At 45.7% G+C, this 27983-nt stretch overlaps 3 protein-coding genes across 9 annotated transcripts in view; 1 reads left to right on the top strand and 2 right to left on the bottom strand.

Annotated features, from left to right (window-relative positions):
* The window catches only part of PHF20 (PHD finger protein 20), a 72304-nt gene extending 59069 nt beyond the window's left edge, over positions 1–13235 (top strand). For all 6 annotated transcript variants that reach the window (XM_026867192.1, XM_026867196.1, XM_026867195.1 and 3 more), the window contains 5 exons: positions 465–564; positions 3829–4024; positions 6869–7268; positions 8685–8868; positions 10478–13235. In XM_026867192.1, the coding sequence (XP_026722993.1) occupies positions 465–564; positions 3829–4024; positions 6869–7268; positions 8685–8868; positions 10478–10620 (1023 nt within the window). In that variant the 3' untranslated portion in view covers positions 10621–13235. The remainder of the gene's footprint in view (positions 1–464; positions 565–3828; positions 4025–6868; positions 7269–8684; positions 8869–10477) is intronic.
* A 4587-nt stretch (positions 13236–17822) lies between these two features.
* On the bottom strand, positions 17823–20001 carry SLA2 (Src like adaptor 2). Its single transcript, XM_026867212.1, is given in 7 exon segments — positions 17823–17967; positions 18070–18196; positions 18357–18506; positions 19126–19229; positions 19483–19569; positions 19709–19802; positions 19907–20001. Coding segments are annotated over 7 exon segments (786 nt in total). The 5' UTR covers positions 19986–20001.
* Positions 20002–22153: 2152 nt separating this feature from the next.
* Positions 22154–27983, bottom strand: part of NDRG3 (NDRG family member 3) — a 59059-nt gene continuing 53229 nt past the window's right edge. Inside the window, exons 13-17 of one of the 2 annotated variants that reach the window (XM_026867180.1) lie at positions 26857–26904; positions 26174–26209; positions 26035–26086; positions 24202–24240; positions 22154–23697 (exon numbers count right to left, since the gene is read on the bottom strand). In XM_026867180.1, the coding sequence (XP_026722981.1) occupies positions 23519–23697; positions 24202–24240; positions 26035–26086; positions 26174–26209; positions 26857–26904 (354 nt within the window). In that variant the 3' untranslated portion in view covers positions 22154–23518. The remainder of the gene's footprint in view (positions 23698–24201; positions 24241–26034; positions 26087–26173; positions 26210–26856; positions 26905–27983) is intronic. The other variant, XM_026867181.1, reaches the window with a different exon arrangement.

Below are 27983 nucleotides of genomic sequence, written 5' to 3'. Positions count from 1 at the left end.
TAAAGCGTAATAGGACTACTATGTGACAAATATCCCTTGGATTTTATAATTGAATGTGATGTACTGTTTGAGAGGGAAACCTTTTAATTTAGAAAACTTGATATAATTTGCTAAAGAAAGCTTGATTGAATACTGTTTACTGTCCTGATTATGTGTGCATTTATCTTGTGAAAGATTTTCATCTCCAAAGACAATGTTTTTGCACCTTTCAGGATATCTGCTCCTACTTTTGTAATTGTTATTCTCCAGAAATCCATGTGAAAAATGTGTGGGAAGTGTTCTGATTTTATTCTGATTCTATTCTGATTCTTTAATGTATTTGCTTGTAGCTGGAAGAGGGGGATGGGTATTAGCACACCTTTTTATCTTAAAATATGTAGATGATGTGTCTCTTAATTGAGGTAATCTTCCTGAGATCCTTTAGGTTTCATTTCTGTTGATGTGCACTTCTTGACTTTAAACAGTGTGAAGAGTGCCTGTGCTGGCAGCATGGAGTCTGTATGGGTTTACTGGAAGATAATGTACCTGAGAAATATACCTGCTATATTTGCCAAGATCCTCCAGGTACAGAAATTTAAGGTTACAGAACCTTCTTATATATGTAGTAACTTTATTAGTTTTTATATATATATATATATATATATATATATATATATATTGCAAAGATTAAACTTTTTTTCTTCCCTAGCTATGTCTGTCATAGATAATTGGGTTCAATTATAGATACAGAAAATTTAATTTGTGTGAAAGTATATGAGTCAGTATTGTGGAATTACAACTGGACAGAAATGGAAATGAATGTTTTAACTGTGATGACCATCTGTCACACACATTTTGCCAGTAATGAGGATTGTACTGTCTGGCTATGGAAAACAAATTTAGAAGCACTCAGGAAACTTAAGCAAAGACTCCCCATGGGTACATCTTACGGATGTGACTGCAGCTTTCCCCCAACAAGACCAGGCTTACACATTCTTTAAAAAAAGTCAGCAAGAGGCTTACTGGTTCTCAACAGCCATGGATCTTACCCATCTGACTGCATTACCTAAGATAATTTATACTTGTTTTTATCTTGGATAATGCATTCAGAGTTGATTAAAGCAGTGTGTTCTTTACTCCTAACTATATATTTCAAAATGTCTTAGTCCATTTTATGCAGCGGGTAAAATTACTTACGTGGGGTTTTTTTACTTCCTACTCTATGTACCATAAAGCCTTGCTGAATGGGGGAACTGATAAGGTTGGGGCTTAAGTCCATCTTCATAAAGTATGAGAAAATGGGATGTCTGCCTAATCACAAGACTTTTTTTGGTTTATAGGCATATTTGGATTATTATCTCGGGGGGGTGGGGCTGTTTATCACTACCAACTATTTTGTAGCTTAACTCACTGATTTGTGTAGTTCATATACTAGTGTTGCTTGTACTCATATATGGCAAGGAAGATATGCTGTGCTTAACGTTTGGCTACGTAAGTAGTAAAATAGTTTAACTTTTTTTTTACAGTATCTTGCTTCCAGGATGTTAACCCGCTATTTTGCTTTGATTTGTGTTAATTTGACTTAGTTGAGCTCTTGTAAATTTAAATGCAAACTGAAGTTGTCATCACACTTGAACCATTTGTATTTGGTAAGATACTTCACCAGAATACTTTTAGTTAAAAACTTATTACACCTAACTCTTTGCTTAATTGGTTTAATTGCTTCTTAACCATTGCTTTGAAGACTGAAACTTTTTTTTTTAACTTGGGCTTAATTTTTGCCTCTGTCTTTGAAAGGGAAAAATATCCAATTTTTTGACCACAAAAGGGACTTCTCAATTTTGGTGACTCTGCTGTTGGCTTGAAAGGAGCTGAATAGGCTTTATGAATCTCTAAAGAAGTTGTTTTTAAAACCAGGCATAGCCATTCAGCAAATTCTTGCCTAGGAGCTTTACACAGTTCAGTGTGGGGACTTGTAACAGCATGAAACATATTATTGGAAATGAAAGCAAGTTTAGCGTAATTATGCCTAAAAAGTGTAGCTACTGTAATTTTAGACAGTTTTTTTGAGTCAGGCGGGATTTCTAGGATATTGTTAACATTTAGCCTTGCTTAAACATTATCAGGATGCTTATGACGTGACAGATTCATTCAAGCCATAGAAGTGTACATTGTTGAGTATTTTCTTGTGCCTTCTCCTAAGCTTACACACGTAGAAAGAGAGAACCTTTTGTGTCCAAGTACACAGCTAAGTAGACAATGCCATGGAGGGGCTTCAGTTGGATAATCTCAGTGTTGTTGAGATGACCATAGAGTTGTAAATTCATTATTTTATTCTTGGGGACTGAGCTTCATTTTGTCACAGATTGTACCTTCTCTAACACAAAAATAAATGCAGGTATGTCAGAAATGTCTCCAAAGTGCCTCTGCCCATACCTAGATGATCTCTTGCTTGATACAGCATATCTGCTGGAAAACCTCAGCTGTTACAGCCTTGAAAATTTGTTCTTCCTTGTGCTGGTTGCTGCTTGAGAGTTTTTGGAGGTTTTACCTCAAAACATGGATGATTGTCCTATATAGCCTGGTAGCTATGTGTGCTTACAGGCACACTCATTTGCTTTTACTCTTTTACCCGGACAGAGCATTAGTATTGAATTTAAGTTTGAAACTGTCCTTTATATCTGTGGATATTCTTGTTGGGCATGATACAGAAACCATATTGCTGCCATTCTATAACTACCATCCAAAAGCACATAAATAAACACCTGTTCTGCTTGTTTCTCTCTATGGCTTCCAAAGAGTTGCTTTGCTTCATTGTGCCAAAGCCAACAGCATGGGCAGCGATGCTACCTAGATGTGTGTAGTGAATTCCCTTGTGCTTACTCTGCTGCCTAGTAACTTTTTTCTTTAGCAGCTTCTTAACTGCTGAAAATTCTAGTCAATATTAACCTGCTTATATTGGAGACTTATTGGTGAATGTTGTTCTAAGTCTGTGTTTCAGTATTATCTCTGATTTTGTAGGTTCACTGACTGGTCTGTATATAGGCCAGTGAATCATGTGGTGTTTCTCAGGGTGCTGAGCTGTCTTCTGAGTACATCTGTTGTAACAACACATTTTACAGGATGTGTGTGGGCTTTTGTTGGGTTTTTGGCTTGGATTTTTTTTGTTTGTATTTTTGTAATTTAACAAGCATCTCAAGTTCCACTCTTTCCTGCTAATTACTGTATTGTTTGGCATCTTAAGTTACTTTTACTGATATATTTATCCCATTTAATGTAATTTCATTTCAGCTGTTCTGACCTCTTAAGCTAGAATTAGCATTATTAATAGCCTGACTTAGACAAGTTCTCCATCAGAACCTTATAATTGATTCTTTAAAATCTGCTTTTCACTGACTGTGCTAATACATGTATGATGCTTAAAAATGAGACCTCTGAACAAGAGAAGTTCACGGCCTTTTGCTGCATTTTTCTGTCTGCAGTGAGCTATATTCAAAATATAGCTTTACTTATAACCATGGTTACTAGACAGTGTGATACCCTGCTAAAAATACACTTTGCTCTGTGCCTCAGCTGCAGTTACTTTTTGTGGATGTCCTTTGGAATTTGGGGTCTGAATACTTTTACAGTGGGGCAGAGGTTTTTGACTGAGGTTATCATCACACTTCCCACTTTACAGGTTCTTCAAGTCTTCAGGGTTTTGTCTGCTGTTATAGAATCTTTATTAGTATTATTGTTAAGAAAAAATAAGCTCTTGCAAGACTTTGAGATTATCATAATTAACTACCAGTAATGTTAACATACTGTAGTTAATGCTTCAATTTAACACACTCATTACTGTTGCTTTAGGTCAGAGGTCCAGCTTAAAGTACTGGTATGAGAAGGAGTGGTTAAGTAATGGTCACATGCATGGCTTAGCATTTTTGGAAGAAAACTATTCCCACCAGAATGCCAAGAAGATAGTAGCCACTCACCAACTTCTTGGCGATGTACAGAGAGTGATAGAAGTACTGCATGGACTGCAGCTGAAGATGAGCATATTAAAGTAAGCAGTATTTAAGTATCAGTTGGCATGTTCTCAATGTGATTTAGATTTCAAATAGTAGAAAAATAACCAGAATTTCAGACTTTTTTTTTTTCTTCTTTGTGGATATATAACAACATAGTTTGAATTGCTAATGTGATCTTGGAAAAGGATTTGGCTGCTCAAAAACTATTTAATTGTGTGGAGGAGTGTAAATTCACTGTGTATAGAAGGGTTGGGAAAGTGTGGAGGAAACAGGAGGAAACGAGTAACAATAGCTTCTCCTAAAGCACCTAAATAGATGTAAGCAACAGGAGGAGGATAGGCAATATAACCTATGGCAGCATTCTTTTAACACTTGCTTTCTCCATTCCAGGAATTCTAAATCATTGCTTTTCCAGCAGAAATCAAATCTTTTTGTTCAGCATCATGTGTTGTTCTGTTGTACTGGGACCAGTTGCACCTTCAGCAACCTGTAGCAATTAGTTTCCATGCTAAAATTATTATAGATATAGGTGAAAAAACAAACGTATTCTGTAATCACTCTACAAATTAAATTTTTTGCATCTTTTCCTGTTTAAAGTCATCCTTGGGTTCTGGTGACTGAAAAAATCTTTCTAACTCAAATCCAGCAGTTTTAAATTGATTGAATTCCATATTTATATTTTATTAGTTAATAAATATCACAGCAGCAGCTATTTGGAAAGCAAAGCTTTTAGTGTTTCTGGTGTTCTTTAGAACTTTTTCCCTAAACTTAATCTGTGGTAATGCAGTACGGCCAGTACTTGAAATGCTTTAACAGTGGAATAATGCTTAGAGCAAAAGAATAGCAATTTTAACAAAGTTTTGCTTCTCCATTATTGTATTCTTTAGTCAGATCTGTAAGTAATCTCTCTTCTCTTTGGAGAGGGTAGAACATAAATATTGTAAGACCACTCCTTAGGACTTTTCTTAAATAGCAAGACTCTAGATTGTAACTTTCCAATTGTAAATTGAGATTTGTGGAGTACTAAGGTGTGGAGCCCTGGGCAAGTATGTGATGCTTGTTACAGACTTTGTTCCTTTTCTCTCCCATCTTGAAGTTGGTGTGATGACCTGCTTTAATTAAAGATGAGGTGTGGTCCTGTTAGGACCATCTTGTTAAAAGCTATAGCCCCTGTTTTCTTTATGGCTACATAAATCCGAAAGTATTTTTTAAGATGCTGAATTAAAATAATTATTATATTGTTGATGCAGATCTACCACCTAGGGGAGAGGGGTTGATTTCCCAGCTGCCTGAAATTATTAGGAGAGGGTTGCTGAGTATTTCGGTGAGGTAGTGAAGGATCAGAGGTGACGTTGACAATGTCGGACAATGGCAGGGAGAGCCAGCCTTCAGAAGGCAATAGGTAAAAGTTTACTCAATTACTAAGCCTTTAAATTTTCATCCTTATGTAGCTGGTGCTTCATCTCTCAATTTGCTGTCTCCTGTAAAGTTATCCCCCTTTTCTGATCAAAATAGTGCCTTTAGGTGTAGCATTATCAGTGGAGTTGGAGTAGAAAGTTTTGGTTTATGAACACTTAGCTTTCAATTTCTAGGCATGCCTTCAGGATGGCTCACCAAGGGTATCATAGGTGTGTAGTCACTGGAGGTAGAGGTGCTTGTATAAAGTGGTTGAGCAAGTCCTTGGCCATTGTACTAACTGTAGTTTTCTTTAATAGACACCGAAGAAACCTTAGCTACTGTAGAATGGATTAGAAAGCAATTACTCTGGAAATAAAATGGTCATGTTTTGTTGAGTGGTTTGGTAAACAGCTGGAAAAGCTGGATCAGCTTAATGGAGAAAGCCCATGTGCCTTTGCAAGGAAGCACAGAGTGGGGCTTTGGGGCAGACACCCTTGTTTCTGTGCAGCTGAATGCAGGTGCTTTAGGGTCAGGATTTGTTTTGGCTGAATTCTTGCAGCCTGTAGCAGATAAGCTGCCTACTCTTGAAAATAAGCAGAGTGATTCTGCTTTGCTCTCCTTTTTACTGCAGTTGTAATGTCTGACAGATATGTGGAAGAATAGTATCAGTAACAATGCTCACTATAATTGTTTTGTTTGTTTGTTATATCCATGTAAGTATCTCATACCTATAGTTGTCCCTGCTGCTGGAATAAATAATGTATTAGTCAATTTGAAAACAGTTAGAAGGATCATTTTTATAAGAAGCAGGTGAGGGACTACATCATGTTGGTGTACCAGGCAGTAGAGTTTGCCCAGCATCTTGGGATTTAAAGGAAAGTTAGTTTTAAAGGCAGTAAGTTCTACATCACCACCACCCCCAAGTCCCCAATTGTTGTTGTTATAAAAGACCAGTGGATTTAATTTTTGAAGTGTTTTTTGGAGCTACAGGCTAAAGTTTCACACTGAGTGGTTTGAGGGGGTCTTTTTGTTTTACTGGTGTTCAAAATTGTTAAAATCTTAGTTTAGCTTCAGTGTCCTTGACTTACCTTACTAAAATATCCCAGTGAAAATGAGTTTATGCTGCTAATAAATTGAAAATATTGAAGCAAAACGCTTGGTCCTTCAAGGGCAACATTGGTGAAAGGTTGTATTTACCTATTTGAAACTTACTCTTCAATTTTTTTCTTAATGCCAACACTTGGCTTATAGACCGTGTTATAGTAATGAAAATAGTGAACCTAACAGAACATTGTAGGAAGATAGAAAGTTGAGGTCAGTGAAATGATATTATTTCAGAATATTTGGGTATTTTTTTACTGATTATGATGACTAAATCACGTAATAGTTCAAATATTCTTACTTAATTTCTTTATGTAATAGGATGGTTTGCTCAGTCACTTTGACATTTAAATTTGGGTGGTTTTTTTATGTTTGAACAGAAATAAAGAACATCCTGACCTAAAGCTGTGGTGCCATCCATGGAAGCACATTACGGTTGATGAAAAAATTCATACAAAACACATAATTCACATTGAGGAAAACTGTTGCAAAGGGGAGACAGCAAGTTATAGAACTTGGAATGGGACAGTTGAGAAACCCTCAACCATTCCTTCTGTGGAGGAATCTTACATTACAAGTGAACACTGTTACCAGAAGCCTCGGGCCTACTACCCTGCAATAGAGCAGAGACTGGTTGTGGAAACAAGAGGTTCAGCCATGGATGATGGAGTGAATAGAATAAGGGAAAATGGGGATGATGCTCTGTCAGAGAGATTTGGCTGGAATCTGGACCGAGAAATATGCAAGATGGAAAATGAATCCAAACACAATTACTCTAAGGTATTTGTGTTAAATAATACTCTAAGGTATTTGTATTAAAATAACTTTATCTGCATAAAGGTTTTGCCTGATAAAGTGTAAAACGGAACTATTTTTTAATAGTATTTAGTTTATTTATTTGTGTTTAGTTTTTTCCTATACTGTTAAATTTAATTTGCCCATATGTATTAAAATAATAGTCATGATCAACTCCTCCATTTCAAATAATTTTAAAGTTTGAAGAGGACATTGGGACCTTAAATCATCTGCACAGTCTGGAACATGCATTATGGTCTGTCAGTTTATTGCTCTTTGTATGTTAAATGTAAAAATAAACATCAGCAATGGGATAGAGAGAGAATAGAGCAAGTATGTATGACACTACCAAATACACTGGTACTCCAGATTTTTGTTATTTCCATCTTGTTCCCATATTTCTTTTTATAGTTACACTAACTAAATTAATTCCAGGTTCTTCAGGAGCATTTCACGGTGGGAAAAAGAAGTATCAGCTTGAACTGATTTTTAATAATGATCACTGACTAGTCCTGTATCTTCTTTCTACTGGAGCACTAGTTTTCTACTCTTGGTTCTCATTTTCAGGTCTATGAGGCCTGCCTTTCTACATCCAAATGCAAAACTTTTGCTTCAATTAGTTCCAAGTCATATGAAGTAAGGTTAACACATGTTAGCCTCTGGGAGATATTGACCTCCCTTTTTTATATTAAAAGGTTGTTTAGCTTTTATGTCATGCATATGTAAGCTGTAATTTATGTTTTTTAATTTCTCTAACAAATTGATTGAGATTGCTTTATGTTTCCCAGAATGCATATATTTCAGTTCTCCAATTTTATGTTTTTTTTTTTTAAGGTGCCTTTTTCTAAATCCTGTCATTTCAGCAGAATGATGAAAAAAATAGGGGAGTAGAAGCAACACTGCTGACAGTGAAGTCAAGTTTTATAAGTGGTGATGTGTTTTTCTAGATGCTATGCTGAAAGTTTTAGTAGAATTGAAATTAGATTCCTGTAGGAAAAATCCCTTCTCACTGCAAAATCATTTTGTCTGCATCTGATTACTGTTATCTTAAAAATAGCATAGATTTAGTGTCCCCTAGGATGTACAGATTAGGTGCAGTATATTCCAGCTGGAAGTTGATAGGGAGCTAGCTATGTGTATATATGTTATCTTTTGATAACCAGAGGCTTGTGAAGTGCAAAGAAAAGTGTTAGCAAAGCACCTACAAAAGTATGTCAATATTTACATTGTCTTGCTGAAACTGCCTTAATATCTGTGTATGGTCCCTTCTCCATGTGTCTCTGTCCTCCACTAGTGTAAGATTCATTGAGCATTTCTCTTGGGTAACTGTAAAGACCCAGGCAGTCTGACTCACCAATTCTTTTTCACTGTAACAAATACTAATGTGTGTGTTTCTGCTAGGTAAGAGAGCCTGTCTCTAAGAAAGTCTCTCCAGAGGAAGCTATTGAAATGAAATTGCTGGAAAAAGACAAAGAAGGAGTTGTGAACTCACAGCTGCAGTGGCAGCTTAATCTTTTAGCTCATGTGGAATCTCTGCAAGATGAAGTCATACATAGAATGGATTTCATTGAGAAAGAGCTAGATGGTAGGTAATGTTTCCATTTCAAAAAATAACTGTATTTAACTGAACTACTGGTTCAAAACATGTTAACTTGAATTTCTACAAAGAGATCAGTATTGCTTTGTCAGATGCACTGCATTTACTAATAGAGAATAGACATGCTGCTGGTGTTGGGGGGCAGATATTAAAGATCAAATGAAAACTGAGCAGAATTTTATAGAAGCAGCTCATTAGATCATCTCTAAATACTTGCATCAGATGATGTGGTGGAATATCTTCCATGTCTCTTGCTTTCAGGTTTTTGTTGTTTTCCATAGCTCTCTGTATTTGAACTCCCAGTTCCTCAGGGCCTTGTGGGCTGTTTTAACCTGTTCTAGGTGGCCTCTTTGCACAAGACTCATCTTTTCCTGTCTCTTCCAAATTCCTTACTTAAATATCTCTTGAAATTTGTTTTCCTAGTAATTGAAAACTTATAAACCCTTCCTGTGTTGCATTAAAGAATCCAAGATAGCTCATTTTCTTAACATCTTTAAGTCTGACCATTGGCTGTACAGTGGTCACAACAGAAGCTTTTTTTGAAAGGGTGTTGGGAATCTAACCTTTGCCAAAGTAAGACTTCTCTCTTTATAGTGCAGTAAGGTATACTGAAAAGTTGAAGAACTAAAAGAGTATTTCAGGTGATGCAGATCAATCAGGTCTGTAATCATAATGCCCATTTAATAAATGAACAAGCTCTGGTTCATTAAAGTCAGGCTTTTTGTATCTGCTGCTGAGCTGGAGGGCTGCTCAGAGCATTGCTGCTCTGATCAGGATTTCTCTTATTTCCAGTCTGGATGTGTCAGTGGTTGGGTGATGCCCACCAGTTGTCCAGCCCTTAGGTTAAACTGGCCTATTGATCAGTCAGTGGTAGTGTCTCTGCTGCTCCTCGTGGCAGGTGTTGTGTATCTGCAAGGTTTCAGTCTCCTTCCGTGATACTATCCTGACCCAGAACTCATTGTAGTCCAATCTGACCACCTTTCTTGTGGTTGTATTGCATTCTCACCTGAGTTGTTGTCTTTTGGTCACTAGTACTTCTGGTTCTTGTTTACTGCTGAGAAGCTTTAGAGCAGGAGTTAATTTTCATTGTGCACTAGTCTGCTGGTGGTGCTTTTAGACTTCATCCCTGTTTTCTGTTACCCAGTCTTGGCCAGTTGTATTCTGTATTGACAACAAACTTCTTTCATTGGCATAGTCCCATCCTTTTAGGATCTTCAGCCACATCTAATGTTGATCTTAAAGATATTCTGACGGTATAAACTTCCTGTACTGCAGTGTCCTTGCTCTGGAATTGATACAGAGAGAGGAAGCTTAGCACCAGGTTTCACAATATCCAGTCCTGAGTTTTCCTTCCCTGCTTTCTCTTAATAACGTTTGCTTTTCTTCTCTCCTTCCCCCTGCCAATTATTTTGTCATGTATCAAAAACTGTCTGCAAAGATTGGTGTGAGGAGCCTGATTTTCTGATTTCTAAATAAACATGTGTTAAAAATACTGTCCACCACGCTCTCAAGATTCACAAAAATTTCCTGTTTTGGAACTTAAGGTGATCTGTTTGCTCAGAACTGGAATGGTGACAAGCTTTGTTTTTCTTCACAGTTTTGGAGAGTTGGCTGGATTATACAGGAGAGCTGGAACCACCAGAACCACTAGCTCGACTCCCACAACTCAAACATTGTATAAAGCAGCTTATAACGGACCTAGGCAAAGTGCAACAGATTGCACTTTGCTGCTCAATGTGAGACTAGAAAATGTTGGAGACTGAATACAAAGTTGGAGCATCTGATGTGAACAGCTCTGTATATTTAAACGAAATTAGCATGCTGGTTGCATGTGATGCAGATTGACTTCAGGGATTTGTGAAGAAGCACTGTTCAAAGAACAGAGAAAAGGTTATTTTATCATTTCAGGTTTATTAGACAATTATAACAATATGGAAGGGGTCATACTGTTGTCTTCAGAGGTTGGGTGTTGATTGATAAATTGTACTTAAATTTTCACTCCTTACAAGTTGCTCATTGAAATGGTAGACTTTTTCATAATTAAATTGACTAAAAATTGTGCCATTGAAGAACAGAGTTCTAAGAGCCAAAAATGTTTAGTTGACAGAGGTTGTAAATAAGTTTGTATAGTTTAAGTGACTTGTGTCATGTTTTATTCCTTCTGGTTTATGCATAATAGCACACAGTATTTAATCATTAGGAAATGTTGTAACAGTTTTCAGAATTAGTAAGTATGAATGTCCAGCTCTTAACTATAAAGTGTTATGTGGAGGTTTGCAAGTAACAGTGGCCTAAACCCCACTTCTATTATGTTAAATAATGTAGCAGAAGGTCACAGGTGGACTGCACTTACTTTCAGAATAAATGATTGTTTTCCATATTTATCCTGTCACTATCACATGACTTGGTACTGGGGAAACCCATTAACATTGTGTTTATGTGCATTCTTGAGCTCTTAAAAATGGCCATACTGTGCCTCCTGAAGCAGTGCTAGTGGGACACCGGTGCTGTGGCAGTATGAGATACAGCCATGGAAAGACTGGGGATGTGCTCGGAGTTCCAGACTTCAACAAGGTCTGTAATGGATGTTATGTAGTTTTCTACCCATTTGTTAATAATTGTCATTCCGGTTATTTTTTGAAATGCAGACTTTTTTTCAATACTATGAACATGTTAATTGTAAAGACTTACTCTATGAATGTGTGGTTTTGGGAATCAGTTTATTTTATATTTGTGTAAATAAAGCCTCAAGATCTATGCATGAGGTACTGTCCTTGCGGACAATGAGTGGGTTATCTTAAATGGTGTATGTTCAGAGTCTCTTTTTATACCTTAAGTTTTAATTTTCCAGTTTGTATTACTTGAGGGAGAGGTGAAAATGCTGCTTGTGTTCAAGTCACATTATTCAATACCTTTTGAAACATTGGTGTATTGTAAGTATTTGAGACATTAAAAGTCTTTCAGCTGCAGATCATAACTCCATAAATAATGGTTGTGACTTTAGTTTTCCTTCCCAAATGTTACTAAGTTCACTGTGGAAAACGGTAAGCTGTTTTTGCAGTGAGAGGGTGTCCTTGAAAAGCTAGATTTGTTACCTTGATTTTACTGTGTGTGATGGTGCCACCAAAGGGTAAAGTTTAAGCACAGTTGTAATTGAAAGGCCCATAGCTGTAGAAATTATTAATTTTGGATATGAATCTGTAATATTTATATACTGCAAAGAATAACGTAAGCTTGAAATATCCGTTATTATTGCAGGAGTTAATGGTATCTATACACAGTGAATGTTCTGTTTCCCTCAGAAAACTAATGAGGCTACTCTACGTAGTAACTAAGGCTTTTGTGCCAAGACTCATTTGAGGGAATGATTTGTTTAACAGTTTTATAGTACTAGTTGGTGAATGCAACATATGTACAGCAGAAAAAACTTCATTTTTCTGTACCACACTTCGAATAAAGCTTACGTGATGTTTAAGAATCACTTTGCTCTCTGAGGATGAGCAGTGCTTATACCTTGTCTCATCCTGTTAATGACAGCTGCGTTCATGTGTAGCTCTAGAACAGGTGGCAGTAACCAGACAGCCAGAACAGCATCAGAAGGAGCATGCCAGACAACTGTGAAGGTGTTGTGGTTTTTTCAGGTGAGATCAACCAGAAAGGTGTTCCCTGGTTGAAATCTGTAAAGCAAGCACTCTGACTGGGCATCTTGAGAAGAATATAGCTGCATTGTTAACAAGTCAGCTGCACTTACTGTTTGAAAGCAGTTAAATCCCTGAGCAGACTTTTCACTCCAGAGTACAAATTCTCCTTCCCAAGCAATTGCTTTTTGTGTGTTCATTGTACATTTTTATTTTGACAGTTTATTTTTGCTCAGGACAGTACTTAAGAATTGGAAGAAATGGTGGTTCTAATGGCTAAATCAAATGGCAAATACATGTTTTCCTTTAGTAAAGCTAGAGAAGCCCTTGCAGATAAAGACTGAAAATATTTATTTGAAATAGAGTAGCATTTCTCATGTTCATGAAAGATTCTTAATTGTGCTCTGCCTGGATTCATTTTTGTCCCTGTTTTTGCAAGTTTCCACATTGTTATTTCGTAGTCTGGACCAACTGTTCAGTCTGGAAGGTCACTTTTTTATTTCTTTAAATCACTGGTAAGTGAATGCAACATGGAGCCTTGATGAAATGAGCAAACATTGCACTGTGGATACATAAGTATATTTGTCTTTGTTTATGCACTATTAGATCCGAGGGCGCTGTATATAGAATTTTGCTTTGGAGCAATATTTGCAAAACTTGAAAACTTCTGTATCTTGGTGTTTGGAATAAATAAATAAATAGGTTTTTGTTGGTTAAGTCTTAGTAAAGTCTTTGTTTCAATTGATCATTATTCAGTAAAATAATTTTGGACTTTTTTTTCCAGATAGCATTGAAATGCAGGTACTGTAGTTTAAGAGGAATATGGATCTTAACTGTTCCCAAAGTATGGTAACTTGTTTTCCAGATCTGTCTCGTAACAGTTTATCTATTAAAAATATTTATATGTGTTGGTTTATGTTAGATATTGTTTCAGTGAGGAGCTTGTACACTTTATTCCCAAATCCTAATATATTAGTACCTAGTATATGTAATCTGACATTATTTTTGTTCCTATTTTGATGAACAGCCTACCAGGGCAGCTGCTGCTGAGCACAGGGCAGTGCTGATGAGAGAGGGGCAGGTGGCTCATCCCTCTGATGATTCATTTCACAAAAGATGAGCCTTGCAGGTAGGAAGCTGCTCTAACCAGAACAGCACAGGAGCACCTGAAAGTGTTGTATGAGACTTCTGTGCTGGGAAACCAGTGTGAAGGCAGGGTGCTCATCTCAGGAGACCTGGAGGTGTAGCTTCCCTGAATGGTTCCTAAGACCAGGTGAATAAGGACAAGTGCTGTCAGCCGTACAGTGCAAACTGTATGGAGAAAAATGCCTATTCTGTATAGTTATCAGGTGGAAGTGTGTTTTGTCCTGTAGCACTGGGCTAGCGGGTGAGTTTCAGGCAGGTTGGGGAGGGTTGTGCTGGCAGGGAATGCCAGCGTGGGTGCTGTGCCTGTGACATTTTCCTGAAAGCTGTTGTCATACTTCTGGGCAGCAGCAGCAGGCTTGGGATAGAAGCTGCATATTTCCTGTGTGGAGTACTGCTTTAATGTTCATGCAAAGGAGGGAGCTTTTAATGTATTTGAACAACCCTTAGAGAGAAAACACATAGGCATGGGAAGCAGAGAAGCTGGGAAGTACTGGAAGGGAAAGTACCTGGCACAGGGTGTGCCTGAAGGCAGGGGCAGGCATCAGTGTGCCTTCAGATGCATCTCTTCCTCTCACAATTGCCCCAGTAGGAGGAAAAACAGTTTATTCCTTTTTCCTACCAAATTGGCCTTCCTGACTTCATTCTCAAACACAAGATTCCTGTAAAATTCTGGATTTTAAGGCTAGACTGTGCATCACTGCTAGAGCCTGGCTTCTGAGGCCTGGAAAAAATTCTGCCACTGATGGCAGATCCAGGCGTGTGTTTCATGGTTCAGTCAAATCATGTAGGTTTTGCTGATCACTTAAATGTCAAAAATCAGGTTTTGGAGATGTGGTCTGAATTTGAAATAACTTACTGAAATGCATGCTGTGACTAACCATCAGAGAGAAATGTGTGCCCTCTGATGTGAGCTTGTCCAATCTCCTATTTTGCTTGCTTGATCTTAAGATTTTTGTAGAGGCAGACTCTCACATCAGGTGGTAGTTGCTAAGTCATCTGTCAGCCTTCATTGGGGTAGATTCACCTTGAAGTTCCTCAGCCTAAGAAATCTGACACAACCATTGTAATGTTCTTACTGTTACTTGACCAAAATACCATCTCTAATCACACGATCTGCTGCTGATCATTGTCCAGACCGTGAGTCTCATTCATGCTCCGTTTGATGCCAGAGTAGCACCCGTGCTGCTGCAGCATCACATTGAGTTTGTGACTGGTACTTGGTCTGGTTTTTCCAATGGCATTGTTGAGCACATCAAGCTATTATCGTTGTTTCGAAGAGTATTTCCTATCTTAATACTAATCCTTCAGAATTTGCATATCAGTGCTCTCGTGAAGGGGAAAATACTGCGTACAGCTCTTGTCTGATTAATAACTGCCAGAGCTACCCAAAAAAGGCCCATATTCAAATAGGTATATAGTTAAAAACAGGAAATACCACACTTTTTTTCCTATTGGAACATACATGCAGACAGCAAAACTGAGAACAAAACAACAGAAAAGCTGGAATTCCTCATGTTCTGCCTGCAGGGTGTTTGTTACTGCTGGTGGGGCTCGTGTTACCATCAAGGCATTTTGTCAGTACAGGCTGAACGATGCCACAGAGTCTTGTTGGTTAACACTCCTCACCAAGGTTTGAAGGACAGTGCGCCCCGTTTCCCACTGTTTAGGGATGTTGGGGTGCATTGGGCTCAGGAGTTGTGTGTACCTCCTGAGCTTTCAGACTGGTGGCTTTTAAGTTACGCAGATTGAGTACATATGCTGTGAGGGATGCAGGGGGAGGGGCCTGCTGGAGAAGTGGTGGGTTTCCTTACCCTGCAGTGTCACCTGGAGTGTGGTTTACTGAACACTACACTGAGTCTAGGCTCCCAAAATGGCAGTGTGCTCCCAATAGAGGTCCAAGGATACTGGAGATGCTTTGACTATTTTGCAGTTCCTCCAAATACTTTCAGAAGTGCTTTTGATCCCAGCACATGCTTGGTAGCTGCTCTTGTGAAAGAGAAGCTCAAACAGTTTGGTTTCAGGTGGGTGAGGGGAACAGAGCTTGTAGGGCAAGGTTGCCCATCTGAAAGTCACCAAGTGCTTGCCACTTCCTCTGCAGTCAGTGACAGCTCTGGGAGGAGGTCAGTGCTGGCTGCAGTGTGGCTGATCTGGCCCAGGTGGCCACAGCTCTGCAAGCTCAGTGTGCCCTCAGCCGAAAAACTCCTCTCCCCATGAGTCCTGGGCACTTGGAGCAGCCCTGGGGGGGACAGGCAGCAGGTCCCCTCCTGCTCTGGCAGCCGTGGGCCTCCTTAGGGATTGTTCTGTCCCTTCACAGCCTGTGCTGGCTGCCAGGGGCAGCATCTTTGCAGCCCCTGCCTCTCTCCTCTGCGGTGAGAGCTGCTGCAGGGAGGAGGTGGCAGGACCTGCTCTCTGCTTCTGCCAGCTGTTAAAATCTTGGTCTGGCATCTGGCTTTGTGCCTGTGACATTAACTGGGGCTGCAGTGTTGAATGGGGGGAGGCAGGCAGCGAGGGTGGCAGCACCCCAGGCCCCTGGGCTCCCCCATGCAGCAGCCTCTCCTCTGGAGAACGTGTTTCCCAGCATCAGTGAAGTGTGCCCAGAAAAAAGCTGTTGGGGCTAGGAAGGAGAAGGGCTCAGAGGCTGCTGGCCTCGGGGAAGGATTGAATAGGCTTTCCAGTGAGGTATTTTCTATCTTGCCAGTCACTAGGAGGAACAGTTTCTTGACTATGACTGCCCTCCAGTCTGAGGTAGAACCATCACTGGTGTAAAAGCATCGAACACCCTGGATTCAGGTTGGAGGTGGAGGAAGGAGGCCCAAGAGCTGGCTTTTGTTCACATAATGTGGGTTAATGGCAAAAAAGAAGCAAGCAAAATGCTCTGAGCTGTCTTGGTGGCCCCAGGGGTGACAGCAGTGCTGTAAGCTGACTGCAGGGCAAGGTCAGGGTTGAGGGATAAACCCAGACTTGTGTTGTGCTGAAAGGACACCTGGGCTCAATGCTGATGGCTGAGCATGTGAAGCTCCAGGCTGCTGTGGAAGGAAATGAGAAAGTAACGGTGGGTTTGCAAGAGCAAGTTTGTTAGACATGAAAATGAAGAGATTTGAGCTTGTCAGAGGCAGGAAACCTGCAGATAAGGGGGGTCCTGCTGCACCGGCCTGTCAGCACAGAGGAAAGGAAGGAAGAGATGTCACCGAGCAGCAAAATCGCTTCTGCACCAGTCCTTGCTGCAGAGAAAGCTCCGGGTGCCTGCCCAGGCCCTTCTTTGCTGCTGAAAGCAAAGGCTCAGCTGTGCTGCTGCTCTGAGGCATTTCTGCTGATTTTAAGGCCCCTTTCAGCCCAGAGATGTAGCTTAGATCAGGGTTGTACAGGAATATTTACGTTCTACATTTTTAGATCATCTTGTGCTGGCAGGGACCAGTTTCTTTCCTTGTTGCTCCTAAAGTGCAGTTGTGATGTTAAACATATTTAAACCTCAAGGGCTCATTAATTTATCCCAAGTGAATTGGCTTGAGGACCAGAACTGATCTGTCAGCTCACCCCAGGCTGGGGAAAGCTGGTGGCAGGGCTGGGGGTAATGGAGGAGGAGCAAACCCTGCCAGGCTGTGGTGGGTGGAAACTTGCCCTGGTTGCAGCTGACATTTCATGATTCATTCACAAACCCTCAGCTGTGAACAAGATGCCCTTTAATGAATATATTGTACATGCTTATTCTGTGTGTCCAGTAGGATCCTGTTTTATGGACCTTAAACCTGGTACATATGTTAAAAGGTTTAAAAATCAGCTGCTGTGGGCTGTGGCTGCTGCAAAAACGTTTTTGAACAAACTTGCTGTGTCTGTGGGGGTTGGGCTGTTTCCCCACCTGGGCCAGGCTCGGTGGGTATTTGCATCCCTCTCAGTGCTGCTGGGGGGGAGCGCAGATGGGGCAGGGCCCTGCTGCAGCCTCGGAGGCTGCTCTGCCCAGCCTCTGCTTCTCTCACGGGTGTGGGGTGAGGCTCGGGCTGCTCCAACATCCCCTCCCAAAGCACCGGGCTCCAGGCAGCCTCTTCCTCGAGCACTGGTGCCAGCCCCGTGTCCAGGCCGACAGTCCCCCGGCACCAACAGGCCCTCGGAGCTGAAACCAGGCCAGCGCTGACCTGAGGGCTGGGTCTGCCCCCGGGGCCCTCAGCTGGTCTTCATCCCTTTCTTGGGGGAGCCCCGCTCAGGGGCGGCCTCTGTCAGCAGGAGGTAGGAGCTGACAGCTTCCCGCAGGCCCAGGCTGATGGGAGAGTCCTCTGCTGCGGCCGTGGCCTCCGAGAGCAGGAGCGAACTGTGCCAGGGGGAACGGGCGGTCAGGGGGACAGCCCCCAACCCCTCCAGTGTCTATGAGGGGCAGTGAGGGTGGTCCCGGACCCTTCCCCACTGTCACTACCTGTCAATCTTGTCCCAGTTGAGTGATGGCTTATTCATGACAGCGGGCAGGGCAGGGGCTGGGGCCCCCTTTCCCCCTTGTGTGGAGCAGGGCTCCCTGAGGAGGCAGCACAGCCCCTCACCCAGGTCTGGGCAGGGGGGAGGCAGCATTGGCAGGGTCCCCCCACCTGCACCCCAGCCCTAGGGGCACCTGGGCAGGTGTGGGACTGGCTACCACCCTTCCCCCCCTCCATCCCAGCAGGGTGCAGGGCTTCTCCCACCAAGCCTGGGGGGCTGGCGTGGCATTACCAGAGTAGTGGTCCACCAGGGCATGCAGGCTGGGGAAGGTGAGGCAAGGGGAGATGTAGAGCCAGCCGTTCTCCAGGTGGTGGATGCGGTAGTGAGTCACGGAGTCCCAGGAGCCGTGCTCGCTGTGCCGCACTGACAGCGAGAAGCAGCCTGCCGGGGCGAGGGGCACATGGCCAGGCTGCTGTGGGAACCTGGCCCCACTGCACCAGCCCCCTGCCCGGGCCTCTCCCACACTGGGGTGGGCAGCAGCACCCCCCCACCGTGTGGCATCCTTGTGCCAGGCCCTGAGCCCTTTCAAAGGGGGGCACTGGGGGAGGGCTGGGACAGGGGCTGTCCTGGGGTAGCTGCTGGCTGTGTCCCCCAGCAGCAGCTGCTGTGGCTCATTCCCACATCTCCACTCGCAGGGGTTGTGCAGGGACAGGCCCCCCACAGCCCCCTCTGTACCCTGGGACCCTGACAGTGGGTACAGCTGCATGTGCAGGGGCACCCAGCAGGGTCCCTGGGTACCTCGTTGTGGTACCCTGAGGTACCACTTCAGCCTTTTCACTTCTCTGCTTAACCTAAAGCTGCAGGCAGCCTGCTGGTGTTTTTTTTGAGGCCCCGAGGCAGAGGCTCAGCACAAAGCAGGAGCAGCAGCATCAGGAACCACTTCAGCCTTTTCACTTCTCTGCCACCAGGTGTGAGCGATGGGGCATCAGCCCTGCTGGGCCCCACGTGCCCTTGCCGCCCCCATGGGCACAGCTGGAAGGGGGCACGGGAGGGCTATCACCTCGCCTGCTCTGGCTCTCCCGTATCATGAAGGACCCGCTGTGGTTGCCCGGACCGAGCAGCAGCTCCTCTGCCTTCTGCCTGCTGATACCTTTGTAGAGCCACCTGTGCAGGCAGCAGGCACCAGCAGAGCCTCATGGCTGTGCAGGGACCCCAACACCCCAGGGCATGTTCTGCCCCAGCCAGGGCTGAGGGGGCAGCTTGGGGTGCAGCAGGGCTGGTCATGGGGCTGCCCTGGCACGGCAGGGTCCCTCCCTGAGCCCGGGGAGGGAAACAGGGCACAGTGTCCCAGCGTGGGGGCTGGGCTGGGGCTGTGTGCACTGGGGCTACTCTGGGACAGACTGATTTCAGCATTTACCTGTGCCTGACTTTGGCCACGCAGCTGCTGGGGACGTGGCACTCCTTGCCAGACACCTCAGATGCCACCAGCCATCACTCCCCGTCCCTACGGGGAAGGGGGATGAGCCACCCCGAGAGGCTGACGCTGCTCGGCACAGGGAGGGGACTCCCAGGACGGTGTCACCACCACACAACTCTGTGGGCTGCACCCTGGGGGGGAGCCCCTGCTTGGTGCAGGGACTTACTCAGAGAGGATGCGGAGCTGCTCCCCCATCCGCAGGACAGTGGCCACCCCTGGGCTGGAGGGGATGTCACAGAGGGCCAGGGCACTGCTGGGGTCTGCGGGGAAGGTGAGGGGCTCAGAACTGCCCTGGCCCCAGCTGGGGGGAGAGGACGGTGTACACCAGGGATGCTGACCGAGCTGGCAGCTGCCAGGCCCTTACCTGCCTGCGGGGGCTGCGTGGTGCCAGCAGCCACTGGTGGGGCACTGAGCTGCTTCTTGCGGCTGGGCAGGCTCCCCATCGCCCGGGGTCAGCGCTGCCCTGGAGGGTGTCTGGGACCTGTGAGCTGAGCTGGGGGGGCCCTCCCGGGATGGGGCACCCTCAGCCCCGTGGTGGGTAGCGCCCTCTGAGTGCTGCCCTGTCCTGCCCCAGCCCAGTGTACCCTGGGGGGGGGGGGGGGCACCCTGTGCCAACCCCAGTTCCCATGGGGAGCGCTGGGCTGTGGGGACATGCCTCCACGTGTTTTGGTTCCTCAGCCGTGGAGAGGTGCCCTGGGCTGAGCCCCACGCACACACACACACACACGCACACACACACGCTGCTGCACTGAGCAGGGGCAACACACACACACCCCCCTTACCTGATCCTCTCTGGTCTCCTCATGGTGCAGGAGCCATCAGGGCTGGACTCTGCCCCGTGGGGAGATGGTGGGTCCTCAGGGCACCCAGGTGGCAGAGGGTCCCCCTGGCACAGTGCTGGGCACCCCGCGCCCTTGCAAAGGCCCCTTTAGTCCGGCCTCACGCTGCTGCTCTGGGGCTGGGTATTTTCTGGGGCTGGAGCCAGGGCTGCTCCTGGCAGCGCTGCCGGCAAGGGCTGGGAGGCGCCGGGGCTGCTGCTGCTGTTTCCTGTGACGTGCTGGTGTACCCGAGCAGGGTGCTGCTCTTTCACTCAGCCACTCAAGGCACGATGGTCACTGCCCAGGATCTGGGGTGAGAGGGTGAGATGGGCGCAGTGCCGCCGCCAGGCCTTGGCAGGTGTGGCTGGCCCCAGCCGGGGTGACCCACGGTGGGGCTCCGAGGGTTCCTCCTTGGCTCAGCAGCTCCTGCAGCCCTGCGCTGCCCACCAGGGCCACACGCTGCCCTTGGGCCGCGGCCCGGCGCTGGTCGTAATGCCCTGGGTAGGATCCCCCCCGCTGTGTGTGGGAGCAGCCCCAGCTCCATCTCTGTGCCAGCCACATCCTCAGCCCCAGCCAGCAGTAGCCACCAGCACCCCCCACCCTCCATGGGGCAAGTCCTTGGTTGGGCTTTGCTGTTGGCATCTCCACTGCACGCCCCCCCGCTGTGGGTGCTGCTCCCCCCACGCTTTCTGCTGTGATCCTGCCACAGGGCTCCGGCTCAACAGCCTGCTGCTATTTCTGTGATGCCCTTTAAACTTTCTGGTCGGTCACAAACCACTGCGACGGTGTGAGATGCACACGGAAAGGGGCTTGTATGTAAGCAGGCGGCCACTGGGGCTCTGCTTGGCTGTTGGGGTATGTACATCTACTCTTCTCTTGCATATGTCTGCTCTGCATCCAGCACTTGCATGTACCAGCCATGAACTTCATGGGGTAGCTGGTAGCCTGGTCTCTCTTCTACAGACTCAAACTTACCATTCATCACTTCACTACTCATTAATACGACTGGCCAATTTCTCCCATTTCTTACCCTCTGTTCAGTTTGTGATTCATGAAAACACTTTGTCTCACTTCCTGCAGAAACCTCCCCCAGAGTCTTCAGAAAGTTGAAGAAGGAGGCTGCAGGAGCCCACCCAGGGGCATGACAGCAAGACTGGGACTAATATGTGACCAGCAGTTTAACCCCTCTTCAGTCCCAGTTAACTCTTGGTGCGAGTTAAGATGACAGACACCCAAGACGTGAGAGCAAAGCCTGTATCTGAGAAGCAGAAGATGGGGAAGCAGTTGTGTTAAGGACTGGCTGCTGCGTTGCTCTGCTTGCCCTTGGGCCCAGGCAGGGGGCAGAGGCGTGGGCAGCCCTCCCACTGCCTCCCAAACGCCCTCTGCCTCCTCCACCCACCACAGCCGCCTCGCACGGGCTCTACAGTGAGATTGGCGTCACATCTGTGAGACATGCTGGTGGGGAGCACTGCTCACAGGGAAGGCAGCTCCGAGCCCTCACCTCTGTCTGGAGGCAGTTCTTGGCACCGTGCCTGTTCAGCAGCAACCCTGATTTAGTCTCCACTGTCAGAGCAGGAAGTTTGTTTCTTCATTCTGGCAGCACCCGCTCTGCAGCCCCTTCAGACAGCCCTTCCAGGGGTCATGGGGCCACCCAACACACTGCCACCTCTTGCACCAGCTGGCCCCTGCCAGCTTCCACAGGAGAGGGTTTGCCTCTCACAGTAGGAGGCACCAAAACCGACAAAACCAGTCTGGGTGTTGCATCATGCCAAGAGAAACACGAGCATGCAGGGTAACAATGAACCTCAGTTATAGCTTTATTTAATAACTGGTACAAAGTGCCCCTCAGGCAGAGTCTCCCAGTCCCATTCCCTACCTGAAATGGAGCAGAACATGAGTGTGACCCTCAGAGGAGCTAGCTCCCAGCAAGTCAGGGCTGCTCAACAGTTAAGAAAGGATGTTTTGCTCATCTATCAAGACCTGTAGTAGCCTGACCACTCATCCCTTTTCTCCCATTAACAGCTAGACCCTGGCATGCAGCAGGCATTTGCCTCCTGCCTTCTGTGACCCAGCCAGATGTAAAAAGGCAGCAGAACTGTGAATTCCACAGACAGTAAACAGTACCTGCACAGAGGCATTCACTGCTCACACTTGGGACCTGACTCACATGACGTGCATGTGCTGGCCACCATTTACTTTCACTGGTGTTTCCTGAGCCTCAGTTAATACCCTGTGCAGACACTCTGCCTGGGGCGGGCAGCAGTGGGAGGCAGAGCTGGCAGTGCAGGAGATTCCTGGGTCTCCACCTGGCAAGGGCATTGCTGCCTGTTTTACAACCTACTTGATGTGAAAGATCCACCTGTGCCAGGGTAGAACAGTGACTAGGTGTAATTGCATCTGGCTCTTCTCCAGGAGAGGCAGAGGGTCAGCAGAGGTGGGCTGGAAGCCAGGGCTGCTGCAGTTTAATCCCTTGTACTTGGTTAATAGTGCACCTCGGTTAGTTAAATTTACTTGTTAATTGCTTTGCCCCTTCAGGAGGCTCAGGTATGAAATCACTCTGCTCCTTCTTAACACACATACAGAGATGAGACCAAGACAGTATTTCTCTTTGACTTCCCCATGGCTGCCCTGGCATGCCAAGAGAACACAAAGACCTTCTGGTGGGTTCTGTGCTCCAATGCAGATCTGCCAGAGTCCTGCCCGCTCCAGCGCCTGGAGCTTCACATCATCACAGCCTTGCTTTCCCACGTCCCACAGATGCCATACCAACTGCACCACAAGGGTCCTTTAGCAGAAGCACAGCTAGAAAGCAATTCTAAACCTCACAAAGCCACAGAAATTATATTTAAATGAACAGGGGAGACAACGGCTGTCATCTGGATTGATATACAGCACAGACAGGAGATGGTATCAGCATGTACAGTAACATGACTTACTAAGACTGCGGAATGTTAACGAGTTTAAAGAGGCTCTGATGCCAAGGGCATACAGAAAGGACCAAAGTAATGCCAAGTACAGACTACCAAGGAGGTGGCAGCTCAGATGGGCATGCACAAGTTAGAGAGAACAGTTAATGCCATGTTGGATGAAATGCTAGATTCTGAGTGGGTTCAGTGGGGGCAAGTGGAGTTTTCTGAATCCAGAAGAGGGGCTCCTGCCTAACAGGATACTTCCATGGTTTGAGGTGCATCCTGGAGGTCAATTCCTTCTGGGGTTCCAGCACTTCCTTCACCATAGTTGCTAGTATGAGACCGGCTGCGGCCGCTCTCGCCAGAGCCCACGCTAGAGGAGGAGTGAGTACGGGAGCGCATCAGCCTGGTCATACTAGCTGCTGGCACTGCAAGAGAGAACAAGTGTGGGACTTAGGAAAGGAAGAAGTTCCTAGAGCAAGTACCACAGTCACTCAGGTATGTGTCACTGGGTAAGCACAAAAAGAGCTATACCCTCAGGAAGAAAACTCACTCTTCACTGCCAAAATTAAGTCTTTGCACGTCTAAAGCACAATGTTTAAGGCCCAATTTCAAAAGGTCCAAGGTGAGCAAATGCCGGAAGTGTAACTGATCATTTGCAAGTGCAGTCATGGTAAACGTCTGTGCAAACCAAGGCAGCTGTTGTACAGAGGACCTTTTGAAAGTCAGTCTCATCGGTCTAGAAAACCACAGAGCTGAAGTCATGCAACAATCAACAAAATACAGACGAAAGGGAAAAACCATAGCATACACATTGTACAATGGATCAGCCCAGCTCGCAGCAGGACATGCCGAGACAGAGCAATGCACCCGAAGAACCATTCAACTCCGTACACAGACTTGGGCCGAGGCAGATGCACAATTGAAGGTACCTGACTCAGTGCTTAGGTGGCTGAGCTGCACATAAGGGACTGGAAACAACATCAGACACGGAAAGGGATGAATACAGGAAAGAGCCAATTAGTTGTGGTGTGTGACTGGCAGCTGCACTGCTCCTGGGATCCCCAGCGATTTTCCCTTCCACTCCCAGCTCACACACAGCGCTGAAAGCTCCCAATGTTTGTGAAAACAGGTGCTAATGAGCATCTCAGGGAGATACCAGGCTGACTCAAAAATCCATCAGAGCCAGATCTCTTCAATGCCTTTAGCTGGAAATTGCAACGTATCTGATGACCCTACCTCCCCCCTGCACACACCACAGCTGCTCAATGGAGATGCCATTTTCCTGGTGGCAGGGAAACTGGGGTATACTCTGTAACTCCAGATACAGAACAGAAATTTGTCTTTCCTTGAGTTGATAGCATCAGATTTCTGCTATGAGCCTCCTGCAAGCCAACATGCAGAAGGCACAAGAATAGCTGTTGAGTAACTGGCTTGTGCATGTCTAGAAATGGCAAGCTACTAATCTGTTTCTCTCTTGTTCTCCTCGAGACAGGAGCCCCTGCTGGCTGAGCTCAGCAGTGCCAACACAGTCTTGCCCACCAAAAATGGGAAAACTATTCTGGGACTAGCTACCAATTCTGGAAGTAGAAAACTACCCCTTGTCCTCCCCAGCATTGCAAATCCTATTTGCAAGAGACTTCACCCCCAAAGTGCTGCTGAAGTCCTTGCTCTGATGACAACACTTGCTGACTTTACTAACACCAGGAACACAAGAGATGTGAATGTTGAAATGCTCTCAGGCTGTGAGGTCGAGGGAGCCTTCTCACATGGCACCCTCCTCTAGGGGACCAGGATTTTCTGGACAGCCTTGGAGAACACAATTGTCCTACAACATTCATGTCAACTACACACAAGTCTAAGGATAAGGACAGCTTCTTCTGAGCCCTGACACCCATGAGTTGGCAAAGAACTTCTGGCCATGTGGAGATCATTGGGAGTGTCACAGCTGGCACAGTGGCCATGCTCAGTCATTAATCAGCCATATGAACCAACCCCTCCCATAATTCCAGCTTTTGAAGGTTCATCATCCACAGAAGGGAACTCCTAGCCCTGGCCCCTGACAGGCAACAGAGCTGTGCCAAGGTGTTTGCAATGGAGACAGAGTTGCTTTAGTGCCCTGAGAAGCCCTCCTCCTGAAGTCCCCCCAGTCTCTGAAGTCCCAAGGGTGAGGAGCTGAACAGCTGTCAGCCCGACACACTCAGGAGACAATGTCTCTGTCTCCAAGCACAAGGAGGAAGCCATAGGGCAGGGCACTGGATCAAAGCACAGCTGAGCTCCCTGGGTGTCTCAGAAGTTACCCAGCTCTCTGGGTTTCATTCTGAGATATCACTTTTCCCTGGTGAGAGTCTGAAATAAATAGGTATGTCTGAAGAGAAAAGAAAGAGCTCTCATGCACCAATCACAATCGGTGAGGTGTGCTGCTAACTCCTACCCCCCTGGAGAAGGTCTACACAAAACATTTCAGAAGATTTACTGTTCTCAGGAGCATGCTTTTCTGGACTGGCACAAAGACGGACTTACAAGGTTTTACCAACACCAGCAACCAAAAGGGGTCACCACTCCAGCTGCAGTACAGGTTAAACACACGTCGGGGAACAACATGGGTCTGCTAAGGCTTGTTAGCACGCCAGCTGGTTTACAGCGTGGATGGATCTCCTGGCAACCACACTAACTCATGGGTGGGGACACAGATGCCAAATGGACCAGAAAGGCTGAGTTCCCCTCACAACAACCCAAACGACAAAATGATGTTTGTCACTTACTGTAGCCCATTCCCTGCACAAAGTACTTGAAGGCTTCAGTCAGCTTGCCGGGCTGTGGAAACAAAATTCAGCTTAGTGGGAGCAGAGCAAGGGGCTCTGCCCAACCCAAATGCCATGAGAGAGCTGAGGCATTTCTCACCTGAACCACCTGGGGCAGGCCCCCGCAGTCGGCCATCTGCAACAGGAAACAAGAGGGAGGTTGAACCATCCTTCCCACCCCAGGAGGACCCCAGAACCAGGCCAGCACTGCCCGCCCCTCCAGCAGCACGGGCACACTTCAGCCCCTCGCCTCTAGAGCTGAAGCAGGCCTGGTGATATGTCTTCCAGGGGCCTGTTGCTGAAGGAACCCAGCACCTTGGAGGCTGCATTACCAAGTGATCTCAGGCCACTGAGAGGCTCTAGAAGCCCAGGAGTAACCCCCCACCATCCCAGCTCCTCCTGCCACTGTTCCCAAACCTGGCACTTCACATGTCTGGCAAGCTGCAGAGCCACACAATGGGAAGGATAGGTATAATGCTAGAAAAAGTGATCTTGTTGCCGGCAGAGAGCAGGGAGGAGGCAGGGCACCTCTGCTAACTTTCAGCATGTCTTCCTTGCCAGTTGAAGATAACAGAGAAGTGGCAATGACACATCAATTCAGGGACCCCCTGACAAACTCTTCTCTCCCAATTCTGGCTCCACGCAGCAGAGAACACAGACCTGCATAACTGTCCACAAATTTCTTAAAGCTAAATGTATGGAAGGCAAAAAGCTAAGTGGAACTGGCCTCAGCAAAAAATAATGTCTTTGTGCAGGCTGGAATGATTCTGGAGTGTCACTCACCTTCAGAAGGGTAGTTTTGGTTGGGTCAAGACGTGAATTGCATTCAACCTAAAACAAAAGGAGGAAAGTGGGACATGATATCACACTGAAAACATGGTCAGATGTAAAATGTGGGGCAGCTGCACCAGAGGCAGTGGCTGTCTTAGGCAATGGGAGCTTCTCTGGGGCCAAGAAGGAATAAATAAGAAAGCAGAGAGTGTGTAGGAAGAGAACAATGAATGAAGGATGGGGGGACAACAGGCAGGTGGGGAGGGGACCTTGTGGTGACAGAATGTCCTTGTTCCAAGATGTGGCCATGACTTCAGGGGAAGTCATCCCCTGGTTTTAGGGATGCATCATGAAACCTTAGAGCACCTTTTGGGCTCTGACAGCAAGACTGGGAGGGAAGGAGATCACTCAATCCCCAGGCCAGACAAGGAGGCCAAAGCCACCTCTCCTCTGCAAGGATGATGCAAAAAGGAAATAAGTGGGTGCCCTATAAGAAAAGCAACACCAGCAGGGGAGATTACTATAAGCTGGGAACCTGGGCAGCCAGATAGGCAAGCCAAGACCCACAAGACCCTGTCCCATCTTCCAGCTGTGGATATGGAGCAATGAGAATCCTCAGGGATAGTATCTAGCAAAGTTGAAACTTGCAAAATGTCTCAGAATTCCAGACCAGACTGATGAAAAGGCAACAGGCCATCACCAGAAAAAGCACTGCAGCAGTTCTCCAGGCACAGCTTCTGGGTCCAAGCTACTGCTTTAGGAGACTCCTACACTCTTCCAGGTTTCTTAAGACAACTGCTTCTGTTCATAAACCCCTGGTCTACCCAGAGCCACTGGCTGAAGGGGAGGAGCAACATCCACAACCACACTCCACTGTGTCATGGCCCACTTAGAACTGTGCTGGGCGGGAAGTGGGTTATATAGGTGTCTGCAGAGAACAACAGGAAGGAGACAGTTCTAAGTGTTGACTCCCCTGTGATGCAGTGCTTTTGCAGAGCTCTGTGTGACTCCCCTCCACAGGAACTGGAGTCACACTGCTTATTTTTAAACCCCAGGCAGCCTCAGTACAACAGCAAGAGAACAGTAAATCATTACTTGAACTGAACTCTAGGGCAGCAGCCTGGGTGAGTCTGGGGAAA

The sequence above is a fragment of the Athene cunicularia genome, unplaced genomic scaffold (genome assembly GCF_003259725.1).
Source record: "Athene cunicularia isolate RWA unplaced genomic scaffold, athCun1 SCF_2, whole genome shotgun sequence".
In the NCBI taxonomy this organism is placed as follows: domain Eukaryota; kingdom Metazoa; phylum Chordata; class Aves; order Strigiformes; family Strigidae; genus Athene; species Athene cunicularia.
Note: the sequence above shows the minus strand (reverse complement) of the source record. Positions and strands in the feature narration are given on the sequence as shown.